We start from the raw sequence: 14416 nt of genomic DNA, 5'->3' as shown, positions 1-14416 counted from the left end.
CTCCATCCTTCTGATTTTCTCCTGATTTTGAATTTCCACTTTTCATATAATTGAAAATAGCTTTCTGCTTAAAAGGAGAAAAGCTGAGACGATGTCAAAATACTTCCCAGAGCACTCTTTCTTATAGAAAGTGTAATGCGGCAGAGAGAACACAAGCTTTGAACACAGACCTTGCCTGTCCTGCTTAGTTATTTACTTAATGCACAATGTGGAACAAGTTTAAACTACCTTGATTTACTCCCTTCTAAAATAGAAAAAAATGACCAGTTGTGGACTAATATAAATGCTAAAGGAGACAACATGGGGACATTCTTACCTAGCACATAATAGTTAGCAAATCTGGGGGCTTCCTCCGTCTTCTTTGCTTGAAAGCCTATACTAGACTGTACTGCAGGAATGTTGTTGAAGGAATCTTATTTTCTAAGTTCTTCTGCTTCCCCCATTCTCTACCAGATTCAGAATCACCCACCCACTATGGCCTTTTCCTGAAGGCCTATAATAGAGTCAGGTCACCCCTGCTTATTACCCAAGCATTAGCTGGAATAAGACAATGACCTAAAAAGCAAGTGAAAGTACTTTATAAAATACCAACTCTTAATCATGAACATTACAAAGCTGTGATCTGTGTTTTCCATTAAAGGAAGACCTCAAACCCCTAAACATTTGAGATGGGTTGTTTAGAGAGGTTGGAATCAGGCAATCACTGAGCACTCCTGGAGGCTGAGTTCATGCCAGGCTCTGTCTGCAGTGAGCCTTGGAAACCCCACAGACCACCAGGAAGATCAAGCTAAGAACTGGAAAGTACTGGGGTGTGGATACAGTGCTGGAAGGAAGCACAGGAGTACTATTGGAGCCCTTGAGGAGGGAGGAAAGGCTTCCAGAGCACAGGGAGAAACTCAGTGGGAGAGAGAAAGGAACCTTGTAACCAGGAGGAACAGCACATGTAAAGGCACAGAGGTGCTCAACCTATGCTCTGCTAACTCTGCTAATATATCCTGCTAGCCCAGGCATGCTTCCCAATGTGACTGCAGGCCAGACACTATACAATTCTTTTTTTTTCCTTCTTAGGCTGTCTTTAGGGGCAACTACTTCAGCAAAGCAACCCAGCAAAGCAACCTAGTACATAGATCATAGCATCCTGAATGGCGTTTGTTTGCTGCAAAGAGATAAATAATGCATTAAACTCACTGCTTTCTACCTGATGCTTTTAATCTGGGGAATGACAAGGACTTTCTGTGTTCTGGCACTTCAGAAGTCAAGCTGCCTGCTTCTGTGCTGCAGCCACACTGATATACTGACTCTGTGGAATGCCAGGGCAACTCTTACATCTGTACCACTGTCAAGAGCCGCAGAGAAACAGGAAGTTGACATCTGGCCAGAGACGGCTCCTGAACTGCCAAGAAGTCCCTTTACCAGGTCTTCTTGACCCCAGACTATCTAAGCATGAGTTCCAGGGATCCTTGTACTTCTTTGCAGTCTTCACTATTCACATCCCCTCCTCTTTCCACTGTGGACTTTAGAATACGAGGCCTTTCTGAGCAGAATTTTGCTGTTGGGAACAAAAGTTCTCTGCACAGTCTCCTTTTGCTCCCTATATTCTCCTGGCTTTGGTTATCTTGCCATTGTCCTGTTCATTGACTCCAAGGGAGCTTGGCTTTACCACCTTACTCTTGGTCTGCTGGATTCCATCTACTCTTCAGGGTGATCATTTTTTGGTTTTCTGTTTTTAGGTTGTAGGGTATTACAGTTTGGCCAGATGAGTCTCGTTTTGGTCCCTTTGTATGCTTGTTTTTCTGAATTTTGATGGTTCCTCATCCTCATACTGAGTAGATTCTGTGAGCCAGGCTGCTGCTTCCATATCTAAGGCATTGACAAAAGCATTGACTGAGCCAGGGGGTGTAGATGCTGGCATGTAGGAGCAAGCCACCAGGGAGCCTCTAAAGGATTGTGGTACTCCATGTCTATCCCCAGATTCTCCACCTAGGAATCATTTGGTATACATGTGTAAAAGTGGATTTCTAAGTTTTCAGAAAGATAGAACAAGCAGATATGGGTTCCAGGATCCTTATTGTAATCAATACTCTAAATGATCCCAGTGTGCAGCCAGGTTTAAGAACAATAAGTTTATTGTTCATGAAATAGAAATGGAGAATTGGCTGAGAGACACAAGGTCTCCACAATGGTTTCCACTATGCTCTCTTTCCTCTCTGCTTTTGTTTCTCAGATCTAGGTTCTGGACCCCAATGCCAGTTTCATATCCTGAATTTTGGCACAGGCTTGACCTCTCCTCCGCCTCCCCAATTAATGACTTTTGGTTTCTCACGAGCTTTCTGTAGATAGCTCTGTAATTGGCATCTCCTACAGACTCTGATGAGAGCTAACTCCTTACTTTTAGCCTTGGTATAGGGAAGTTAGCAGTCCTCAGAAGCACTCTGTAGTCCATTGCCTCAGACCTGCTAGCTTCCCCAGGGCAGGGCCTGGCCTCTTCAGGTTCACATTTTGTTCATAGTAGTCTTGTTTTTCCAACATAGGATGTTGGAAAATAAACCTGTGCTGGGATGGTACATAGTAGGTGCTTGCTACGTTCTTTCTCTCTGACAGCTGAAGTTATAGTCTGATATAATAACTGGGATTGGCGAAAGTATTTCCAGCATCTGAGCAAGAAAGATGGGAAAAAGAATCTCAGACTGACCGTTTTCTCCTGTAGAGTCTGATGAGAGATAATTAATTGTTATGAACCTCTTGCATCTTGACTCTAAATGAGAAGATAGGCTCAGGGTCTGAAGGCCTTTAGCTCTCAAGTTCTAGGACCCCTTATGAGTCACAGACCTCCACTTGCCACAAGATAAGCCTTTCCAGTCAAGTCTCCTAGCTGAAATCAGCCTGGAATTCTGCTCTGCCAGCAGCTGGAACAGGTTGTCGGCAGATTCTTCATGAATATAATCGCTCCACAGGCCTCCTCCGGCCGCCATTCATCAGCCAGTCCTGTCACTTTAATTCGACAGCACTCCACCACTTACTGAAGTAATCACTCTGGCTTCTGCCCGTGAATTCTTTTCATCCACTTTTGTTTATCACTGTTGAAGTACTTTTTTAATCAAAACAATTAAATATGCTAAATCTTCCTCAATTAGTTATGCATTAAAAATTAAAAGTGCTTGAATGGAAATGGCAGAAGCCAGCCCCTTACTTGGTACTCAGTGTGATGCTCAGAGCGTCTCTTTCCCCAGGCACTTCCAACTCCAGAGCTGTTCAGAAACCCATATTTATAGAGTCATGGAGGGCTGTGACTGAAAGGACACCACTCAGGACAGCCCTTATCTTTCTATAAATGGAACCTGAGGCCTTGTGGGATCATGGCTCCTTTCCAAGCTCATAAAGGGTGTCAGTGAATTTAAAGTTTGAAGAATATTTTTCCCCACTTGAATGGCTTACCAAAGGACTGAAGGCATTCATTTATTCACTGGGGTCCTCATCATTCATCAATTGTTTATTCTAAATATGCACCAAACTCCTCCACCATGGCAGGTGCTATGCTGCTGAACGGCTCTGCTAACAGTGAGTAGCACAGAAGCCCTTGAGCTTATTGAACCTGCAGTTCAATGGGACACAGACAAGTGAAGATTGATCCTCAATACCTCCCTTGAAAATATTTGTTTTTAGACAAATGGCAAACCTAAATTATTTTCCTTTGTTCTTGCCAGAATAACCCTATGACTAGTAATTATTTTGTACTTACAGTTTAAAAGAGTGGCTCTGCTTTAATGGTATTTGGGATAGAACCCAGGACCTAATGATTTTCTAGGCAAGTTCTGTACCACTTACGCTGGGCTACCAGCTCTTAGTTTTTAATTATATTTTTGAGACAAAGCCTTGATAAATTTGCCTGAGCTGTTCCTGAACTCCTGACTCTGTCTCCTAAGTAGATATGTACCACTACACCTGGCTAGCTATACTATTTTAAAATGTAAACTCTAGTTAAAAACTTCCAGAAAATTCCATGAGCTACAGACAAAGTTGAGCGATGTAGTACAGTTCAGTATGTTTATCTAGCACTATCTTGACAGGCAGACTAAACTTGGCAGCCAGCTTTGTTCATTGACGGGCTATATGACTAAAACAAGACAGCTTTGTTACTTTAAGGGTCACTTTCTTCATGTGTGAAGTGAAGATTCCTCAGTGGGTCCTTGGATATAAACCAAGTCACATAACTAATGTGGGACTGAGAGTCCTTACAGGAATTGCAGAGAAGAGAGAAGGCAAATTTCCCACAGTGTATATATATATATATATATATATATATATATATATATACACACACATATATATAGCTAGAATATGTATTATATATAGTAATATTATATATAGTGATATTATATGTTGATATATTGCTAGAATATATATAGCATATATTCTAGAAAGAATCTGACTCTCCCTAGGATGTGAAAAGCAGATCTGAAAAAAAGAATTATGATTGATATGATCATTGAGGCAAAAAAATGTATCAGTAGCTCTGATGAAAATGGGGATTACTTTGATCCCAAATGCTTCTTGGAGTACATGATACTTCAATAGAAACATGAGTGGATTGTGGAAAGAAGGTGAAGAAAGAGGAAGGAAGGCATTTGTACTGAGGGGAATTCTGTACAAAATGGTACCCTATGTTTCAGGCAAAGTGCTAGGCCCAAGGTCATATGGAGATGCATGCATCAGAATCACTGCTTCAAGGAAACTTAGAAGAAGAGATGGGCAAAGGAATATATTAGAATATATGACACATGTCCCTTCTTATATCAAGAGGTATTTGGATTGGAACCATATAGTGAAGTGAAACTGTGTCAAAGAACTGGGATTTCAATCCAGCTTTCTTAGACACTGAAGCTGAAGTTTGCTTTTCCTACTGTGAGCTAGCTAAACCACATGAGCTCTGTTTTAGTGTCTCACATTTTGTATTTCTCTGTGTCTCTACTACAGGTATCACTGACAGTTATATCAAGACTTGCATTGGAGGTGCCATCGGCTTTGACTCTGATGATAATATAAAAATTGAAGGATGTTTATTGGGAGAACGTTGTGAGAAAGTTGGATCTGGCCTAGGTAGAGAGTGCTTTTCAATGGCTCTCCCCAAAAGAGAAGCCAGATCTTCCTTTGGGTATACAAATTGGGGCATGGAAGTGATTTTCTTTCCTTAAATGATTCCCTTTAAGTCAGTAGTCATATTCAGATGAACATTACCCCAAACTTGGACCTGTGTACCTGCTTCTGTTTTGAATTCATCATGATCTGAGACCACTTTGGAGACATATTTAACTTAGTCTGAGACAGTCTCTGAGGTGTTCAGCATGTGACCAAAGTCCAAGCAAGAACTAGGATGAAATGAAGGTCTAGACACAATCTAGCAAGTAGTCTGTTGAAGGTCAGCAGGTAACAAGCTTGAGGGAGAAAGCAAGTCTGCTAAGAGAGGAGAATATTATAACCAAGTCCAAACACAAGAATAATGATTAGAGAACTGTAGTTATGTATTTGGTAACATTTCTTGAACAAGCCAATAGGAATGTCCATATATATCCACTCATTCATTCACCAAATGTATAGCAGCATTTTTCTGAGGAAAGAGAGAAGGTATTCAGATCATGGAAGAGTTTACAGTGCAGTGGGTAAAGTGTAAATTAAACTGGTTCAAGTTACATCCGTTACATTAGGTTACTCATGCTTCAGAGTTTTAAGCCAAATTGCTTCGTCTCTCTCTGATGTCCTTCTGTCCTCTCTCCATTTAACTAGTAAATGCTCACTCATTCAACTTTCTAGACAACCACCTTTTGCCTTGATTTCTTCTTCCCTACTGAATATCTGCATTTCTTTCTCTGTGTCCACACTGAATACTACAGTGATATCTGTCATGGGACTTATAATTTGATAGGCTTTTCCTTGGCAAATAATAGGTACTGGGCTAACACTTGACAAATAAATGAATGAGTAGTGAACACCTTCCATTTCCTCATCCTTTCTCTTCCATGTTTCTGTCTTGTCCTGAAAGTTCACCAAGCAGAGAAGAAAAATAAGAAGCAGCTCTAAGGAGAGTTCAGAAACATTCTTTCAAATCTCAATGGTAGAACTTGTCAACTATTCCTTTGGCTTTTGGGGAAGTTATCTAATGCAGTCACTTTCTTGATAGGAACAAAGGACCAGAAGGCCATGGGTGTGGAAGACATCATTTCCCGGGTGCAAGGTGGCAGTTCTGGCTGGGGCGGTGCCCTCACACAGAACATCAGCACCACTACATACCGTTCCTGGGGTAGATCATTAAAGTATAATCCTGTTGTTATCGATTTTGAGGTAAGTCTTTTCGCAGTTGAAGAAATCCTACGTCCATGAGGAATGAAAGTGAAGCAGACCAGATCATTTCATATTTTTTATTATGAGCCCATCAAAGAACAAGATTAAATGTAACGGCACAGTGAATTGGTGGCCTTGTCCAAAACAGGCCCAGAGAGAGGGCATGACTTCAGACCCAGGCTAAGAGAGCGCTAGCATCAGAAGCATACTGTTTTTGGGGGGCTTAAGTTCACAATGTAAGTCTCAGATATTTGGCAGAGTCAGGCTATTTTAAACAAATAACAACTTTGATGTATGCATTAAAGACTTTAGAAATCACATCTATTATATTAAGGGCTGGCAAACTTTTTCTCTATAATCAATCAGATAGTGAATAGACTAGGCTTTGTGGGCTATATATCATCGCTGACATAAAGTAGGAATGGTCCAGCTAGAGTTGCAGTAGCCATATTTGTCATGTGTTATTCCCTTTCTCCCCCTATTTCTCTTCCTTCTTTCCAACCAGTTGAAAATGTAAAAGCCATTCTTAGCTCAAAGTCCATACAAAAACAAGCTGTGGGTTGGGCTTGGACCCAGGCTATAATTTTCTGTTTTTACTCTAAAAGTTGTCATCTCTTCATCTCTGAACAAGGAACTGCTGGTACAGACAGGAGTCTGGCATTGACATGACTAGAAAACTGAGTCTCAGGGAGAAATCAAGTGAATTGTTAAAGGACGCAGAGATCAGATGTGCCAGTGCCTGAATTATAGACCTTTGAACTTCCTGTCCACTGAATTGTTAAAAAGCACAGGGTTCCAATTTGGAAGAAATAGTTGTATTGTCAAAGTCTATAGAATTCACAAACTTTATAAGCCATGATAATGACTATTTGCCTTTTTTTTGGGGGGGGGTCTGGTCGTGGGGCCTGAACTCTGGGCCTGGGCGCTGTCCCTCAGCTCTTCAGCTCAAGGCTAGCACTCTACCACTTGAGCCACAGCGCCACTTCCGGCTTTTTTTTTCTGCTTATGTGGTGCTGAGAAATCAAACCCAGGGCCTTGAGCATGCAAGGCAAGCGCTGTACCACTGAGCCACCTTCCTAGCCCCTGACTATTTGCCTTGTAAAGGTTAAAATGTGTTTGTGACTTGAAGTAAGAATCACTATCCCACAATCCTGTGAAATTTATATAATCACTTAATCTCAATAAAATTTTTATTTTTTTTTAAAGTACAGAGTTTGCCAGATACTGGTGGCTCCTCCCTGTAATCCTAGGCCCTCAGGTGGCTGAGATCTGAGGCTAGTGGTTCAAAGCCAGCCCCAGCAGGAAGATCTGTAAGACTCTTATCTCCAATTAACCACCAGAAGACTGGAAGTGGAGCTGTGGCTCAAAGTGGTAGAGTACTAGCCTTGAGCAAAAAAGCCCAAGGACAGTGCCCAGGTCCTGAGTTCAGGCCCATGACCACCACCAACAAAAAAAATACAGGGTTCATATGTGACAATGCTCGGATTCCAGAACTTTGGACTTTTTGCCTAGTTCTATTATCCTTCTTTTCTAGCACCTTTTCTTGAAATAGTAGTTCTCAACCATGGAGGGGCTGATCTTCCCCACAAGGGAGTCATGGCAATGTCCAGTTGACAGGATGAGTGCTTCTGGTATCTCAGGTAGAGGCTAGGGGTGCTAGCCTCATCTGACAAAGCACCGCAAAGTCCAACCCCACAAAACAGATTTTTCTTATCTGCAATGTCGTATATCAAAGTTGAGAACATCTGGCTCAAATTACCAAACTCACAACGGAAGAACTACTGTATGTATATAAATTACAAAGGAAGGAAATTATTCTAGCAGTTGTTAGACTTTCTTTGTTAATATTCAGGGTGTACCATTTATAAAAATGGTTGTATTTCAGACTTTAAGACAAAATATTGTTCTCTTTCTACCCACTTTCTCTCTACCCTTGCCCATTTTTTATACATGTATTATTTTTATCAGGTACAGATAAACTTCTCCTCTTCATATACCAACAGTTAAACTTGAGAGTCTAATACCCTGCTTGCTATGAAAAGAGAGGTCAGATGGATTAACCTTGATTTCATTTCTTCACCAATAAGTAAGGGACCACTTTCACGCACCTGTAATTCACATAGGGTCTGAAAATTGCTATCATCAAGCTATTAGTGATTTGGGCAAAAACTGTAAAATTGATATCAAGAGAAATATATAAACGTTCAAAGTCAAGGGATGAGTTTTGTGTTTGCTTGCCCCAAAACTTCCAAGGGGAAGATGAAGTTTTATAAGTTGAGACTGAATACTGTCTTTGGGATACCCACCCCCCTCACACACACACTCCAAAAAAAAGAAAGGAGCTTCATGTTTGAAAGGAAAGGGGGAAGGAGAAAGATAGAGTATAGATCATGGTTAAGCCTTATTCATCTGTGACTTTGAACAAACAGTTACTTCCCTCTTTGGGCTCATTCCCTGCCCCCTTCTAACATGGGGATAGTGTTACTTCACAAGGTTAGGTTATTTACTGAATGCCACTTGAGGAACCAGGCTCATGGAGAGTAAGTGGCCAACACAAGAGCTCATGGCCAGCAATGACAGAGCCCACCTGGACCAGATACTGTAATGCCCACTGTCTCCTCACAACCCATTTTGCCCATTAAGGAATGTGGGTATGACACTAACAGCAGGTTGTAGACCAAATTTTAGCAGTCCAGCTGTACATTGAAAAGATAATTGCAAAGTAGGAGGAAGAGAGAAAGAGAGAGAGAGAGAGAGAGAAAGAAAGAAAAAGAGATGATAGACAAGGAATCCAGTTAGGTTTATTTGGGACATTGTGGCTCAAAACAGTAGAACCAGTGTCTTAGTCATATTTCCCCAGGGTTCAGCAGTGATTATAGCAGGTACTTAGAGTGAATACATGAGTCATTTTTGGTTATGTTTTATGTTTTATATAGCATGTTGCTACGATATGGTATGTATCGTTATGTGGTATATGTGAGCTTGTGCTTTGTTGCTGTATCACTTGCTTTTTCTGAATCTGTTTGTTCATCTGTAAACATAATGATATGATCATTGCTAGAGATCTTGCCAGCTCTAAGGTTTTAAGATCCTTTCTTCTCTACTCTTCCTTCTCCCTAAGTTTCATCAGCCCTTCTTAGGGAATGTTTCCTGAGGGTCCTGGAGCTCTAAAGTGTGAGACGGGAGACTTTGAGTGCTGAGCTCCACTACAAGGTCAAAGGAAGTTGCCTGGTAATCTTGGCCTCCCCTGGAACTAAGAGTCATCTCTAACTAGGGCCACAGAGCAACTTTACTGTACACTACGTCCTAACAATAGGGCAAATTCCTTGAACTTCCAGTAAGTGATCTTCTCGCCTTGGCAGGGGCTCTGTCCAATTGTGATTTCACCTGCCTGGTGACATCTCTCTTGGCCCCTGAACACACCAAGGTCTGTTTGCTACAGGTCTTTCTGTCTACATTTCCAGGAACCAGTCAAGGCTGTTGAGATTTCCTCTATTGCCTTTTGTTTCCAGAGAAGTAGAACTTTTTCATCTGGCTCTGTCCTACTCTTATTTGCTCTGTGACCTGAGCAAATTATCTTCCCAGCTGGGGCCTTAGAATCCTGTCCCACAAAATGAGAGATCTGGAGATGGCTTTTATTTTAAGAGTCTGTCAAAATACCTAACATTATAAGGTGTTAAAGATAGTGATATGAACATGTAATTCGAAGAACACTGGCTTTTCTTATATCATTATGTCAAACCAATGAGAATGGGACCCTTTTTATATATCATTCTTCTCTCTTGCAGTGGCATTTCACACTTATTACTTCCTTAGGCTGTTAGAACTCTAGGAAGCAGGTACCATTCTCAGACTTAGAGAGGGGGGACTTGAGGGTCCTAGGCCATCCAGCTAGGCAGTGAGCAGAGTTTATTTAGCTTTTGATGTATTTCATGTCATCTTCCTCAGTCCTCATGATAAAGACCAAGAGGGCAGAATGGCTTTTCATTTACAGATGAGAAAGGGCGGCTGAGCGAGTCAGATATCAGAGATCACAGGGCTGGATGGAAATAGGAGAGCTGGGATTTGAAGCCAGATTCTCTGAATCCAGTCAATTCTCTTTCTATCACACCTATTGTTTCTCAGCACAAGGCAACTTTGCCCCCAGGGGACAGTTGGTAATGTCTGGGGACAGGTGTGGTTTTCCCTGCTGGAAAGGTGTCAAGGCCAACCATGCTGCTAAACATGTTGCAATGCATGGAATAACTCAGTGCTGTCAGCAATTGAAATGCTGCAGCAAAGGGGCTGAGAATTCCAGTCATGCCCGGAATAGGTTGTCTCGCAAGGGAATGAGCTTCTCTACCTCCCATCTCTAGCACTCTTACTAGGAGAAAAGCTCATCAGCAGCAATGCAATTACTTTTATCAATGCCTGAACTGAAAGGGTGACTAGGAAAAGGGCCAATCATACCCCAACATGCATATATACAATATGCAGCTATTTACTTTTAGTTTACTCACTACTCTTCCTATTATCTAAAAGTGCTAAGGATGGCAGGTGTGTTGGCCAAGTAACTTGTAACCTTTCTCCTTACTCTGGCATTGGGAGAATACAGGGTCAAGGGTTGAGCATTCCGTGATCAGAGTGGCTCTGGCAATTAACATTCCTATCATCTTAAACCACTCACATGAACACTGTCTCCATTTCTCAGTCTGAGAGCTGAGGTATTTAGCATCCTCCTTCACAGAGTGGCTGTGAGGATCCAGGGTGGTAGAAGAAATCTGGGCATCTGTGCTTGGCATGTAGAAGACCTAACTAAAGCAAGAAATGTGGGTAGAGCCCAACTAAGGGCCTGATGTCTTCTTGTGTCTCTAGGTACAGCCCATCCATGAATTGCTGCGGCACACAAACCTGGGACTTCTGGAGACCAAACGCCAGAACCTGCGCGGGGCCTTGGACCAGTACCTGATGGAATTCAATGCCTGCCGCTGTGGGCCCTGCTTCAACAATGGAGAGCCCATCCTTGAGGGTACTAGCTGCCAGTGTCTGTGTGGTCCAGGTCACCAGGGCCTTGCCTGTGAGCAGATAGAGCTGCAAGGTAAGACCCACACATCCCTCTCTGCTCTTGACTGGCCAGTGCAGAAGGGGCCAATGCAGAAGGGACCTTTCTTGTCATTTTTCATCTACTGCCCTAGGGACCCACACCCAAAGAGTTCTGTTGCTGATACCTATGTTTAATGGTTTTAACCTTTGCCTTGCCATCACAATCCTTTGTTGTCTCAGTTTTCTGAAAGCAAAAAGCCCAAACTCCAGATACATTGCTAGATGCTTTCCAGAGACTCTAGGAAGGAATGTGCTCTAGGTCTATCTCCCAGTTTCCAGTGTCTATCTGTAGTCCTGGTGTTCCTTGGCTTACATAGATACATTGCTCCAATCTGCATCCATCTTGCCATGATATTCTTCCTGTGTTTGTTTTTTTCTTCTTGTAAGAGCATAAATCATTGGATTAGCACCCCTTCTAGCCAATATTAATCTGTCCTAACATGATTTAATCTGCAAGGACACTATTTCCAAATACAGTTATGTTCACAGATAATGAGGGCTTAGATTTGAGCATATTTTTTAGGGGAACACAATAGAACCCTATACAAGGGATATCATTGTCAGTATACTCTTACATTAGTAAAGAGTTAAGACAAACAAGGGTGTGGAACCCATTATTTAAGATGAAGAAGTCTGGGGCCCTGGATATGAATCCTAGCTATCTCACTAATTAACTGTGAGACACTGTTTAAACATTTCTTTCTAGGGCTTAGCTTTCCCTTTTAAGTATCTGTTGAGTTCCAAGAATCTCAATGTATATCTCACCAACTAGGCTTCCAATTTTCCAGGCACACAAAATTGTTTTGATATGGTGCATGGAATGATGGCAAAACATAAGAGCTGCCAAATCAATGTAAGAATCAGTCTCATTTGGCTACTATAATGAAATCTAAGGTACTTGGGTCCATACAACAAAGTGTCAAAACACAGAGTGGTGGGCTGGGATGGGAGATGTGAGGCTCAATAGTTCTATATAGAATATGAACCATGTGTTTAGTCCCTGTTAACGTAATGGGAGTCACTAACATGATCTAGATTGCCAGAACAAAGGCCTAAGTTATTTGAAGAGGTCAAAGGCAACTCTTCTCTGACATGGCAGGAACTTTACCCTCAGGGATGCTTCATCTGACATGGGCAAAGCGAAGTTGGCAACTGAAAAGAATTGAAGATTCAAACCTAAGTTCTAGTGAGAAGATCTGGAAAAATTGGGAATTGTTTTCATGGATAGACTCTTCCTAAGGGATAAAATCCCTGTGAACTACTGTGAGGGAGCGGTCATGTAAGCTTTTTTTCCTTTGGCCACTGAGATAAAGTTGTTAGTACTAACAGAACAAGGAGATTTGACTTTGACAAAGACTTTCTTCTAAGCACACCATGGTATATATGCACATATATATATATGCATCTATATGGAAGGAAGTCAATGACCTCTGTCTAAAATTATAGATGAGATTAATTCATCCAATGGATAGTTGGGTAAGATGGCCTCAAGTCTTCTGATCTCAGAATCTCTGAATCTCTAATCTACACTAGAGATGCAACGTGATGAAGAATTCATGGTTTGTAGCTGACAATCATTAGATTCACCTTGGTGGTTTGCAGAAGCCACAGATGGTGATTTCTATAGCATTCAAAGAAGATTTCTGCCCAGCAAATCTGGTTTTGAGATGGTGAATTACAGTTGCCTATTGGGAGTGGTTCCAGGGGAGTCAGGATAGCATAGTTCTGGTATTAAGTCAAGTTAAGTGCTGCTAATTCTCTTTGAGGCTTATCCTGTAGAGTGAGATTATATCAGAAACTTCCTCACAGGTGATATTGACACATGACACATGACAAGTTCTTTTTACAGCTAGCAGGAAGAAAAGACCATCCCCATGTATGATGTTCAGTATGTCCAGGGTTGACTTTTCTTCACCCAGGGTTGGTGTTCTTTTTTGCTTGCGGAGGAAAACACAAATTGGAATGCAAAGGGTTGTCTGTTATGTTGTAGAAGAATTCTGGGAAGGGGGACCAAGAGGGTAAGTAAAGCCAACTCCTGAAGAAAGAGGATACAGAGAATATAAACAAAACCAAGTATCAGGAACAAGCTTACTCTACAATTTACTTTTGTGAGTTGGAGAAAGCCAGTTCTACTGGGAATTGGCGAATTAGGAGGGACAAAGAGAACCACTCTTGGCTCAGAGTGTTTTGGTTCTTCTGGTTCAGCACTTCATGACTTCACCATCAAGGTGAAGAAAGGATGGATTGCACCTTTCCTAAAGGGATCGAAGATCAATGACCTTAAGTAATAACTAATCTTTTTCAGTGTTAGCCATTATAGATGTGCTTCATGTGTTATGGATTTACTTATCTCTTCAAAATCCCTATGAAATAAATGCTATTGTTAGTAATCTCAACTTATAGCTGAGAACACTGGATCAAGGTCATGTGTCTACAGAATGGAAGAGGCAGCATGGGGAGGCAGACAGTCTAATGCGGTAGCCCAAGGTCTTAACCAGTTACACCTGACAGACTTGCATCCTGATTTAGGATGCTCCCCAAATGTCAAATGACAGTAAAGGCTCTAAGACAATTCAGTGACTATCATTTCAGACAGCGAGGAGGGAGTAGGGAGTATGTCCATTTTCTGGTGTCACCAAGTTGACTTGTCTTAAAGAGACGGATGCAGTCTTTGGGTATAATTATTACTCTCCAAGAGCCCTTATATATGGTTAGCTGCTTCTATTTCTGTCCATATAGCAAACACACACACACACACACACACACACACACACACACATACACACACACCAGAGAGAGAGAGAGAGAGAGAGAGATCCACCTAGATGCCTTGTCCAGCATCTAGTGCCAGGCTCAGTGGCAACCATCTTGAGTCATATACACACATAGTAAGCAGTAGGGGAGCAAGATGCCAATGATCTGGGTGACAGTAGGGAACAGAGGGCTTCATTCCATTCAAAGTCCCAATTGTCTTAACCTTCATTCCTCTTGATCTGGC

General features: G+C 41.7%; 1 protein-coding gene across 1 annotated transcript in view; it reads left to right on the top strand.

The window, feature by feature from the left end:
* Window positions 1–14416, top strand: part of C8a (complement component 8, alpha polypeptide) — a 51396-nt gene that overhangs the window by 35746 nt on the left and 1234 nt on the right. The window contains exons 8-10 of the mRNA XM_013022265.1: window positions 4975–5097; window positions 6176–6336; window positions 11191–11413. Coding sequence (XP_012877719.1) covers window positions 4975–5097; window positions 6176–6336; window positions 11191–11413 — 507 coding nt within the window. The remainder of the gene's footprint in view (window positions 1–4974; window positions 5098–6175; window positions 6337–11190; window positions 11414–14416) is intronic.

The sequence above is a fragment of the Dipodomys ordii genome, unplaced genomic scaffold, assembly GCF_000151885.1.
Source record: "Dipodomys ordii isolate 6190 unplaced genomic scaffold, Dord_2.0 Scaffold61, whole genome shotgun sequence".
Taxonomy (NCBI): domain Eukaryota; kingdom Metazoa; phylum Chordata; class Mammalia; order Rodentia; family Heteromyidae; genus Dipodomys; species Dipodomys ordii.
The sequence above is the reverse complement of the archived record's forward strand: the minus strand, read 5'-3'. Positions and strand labels throughout refer to the sequence as shown.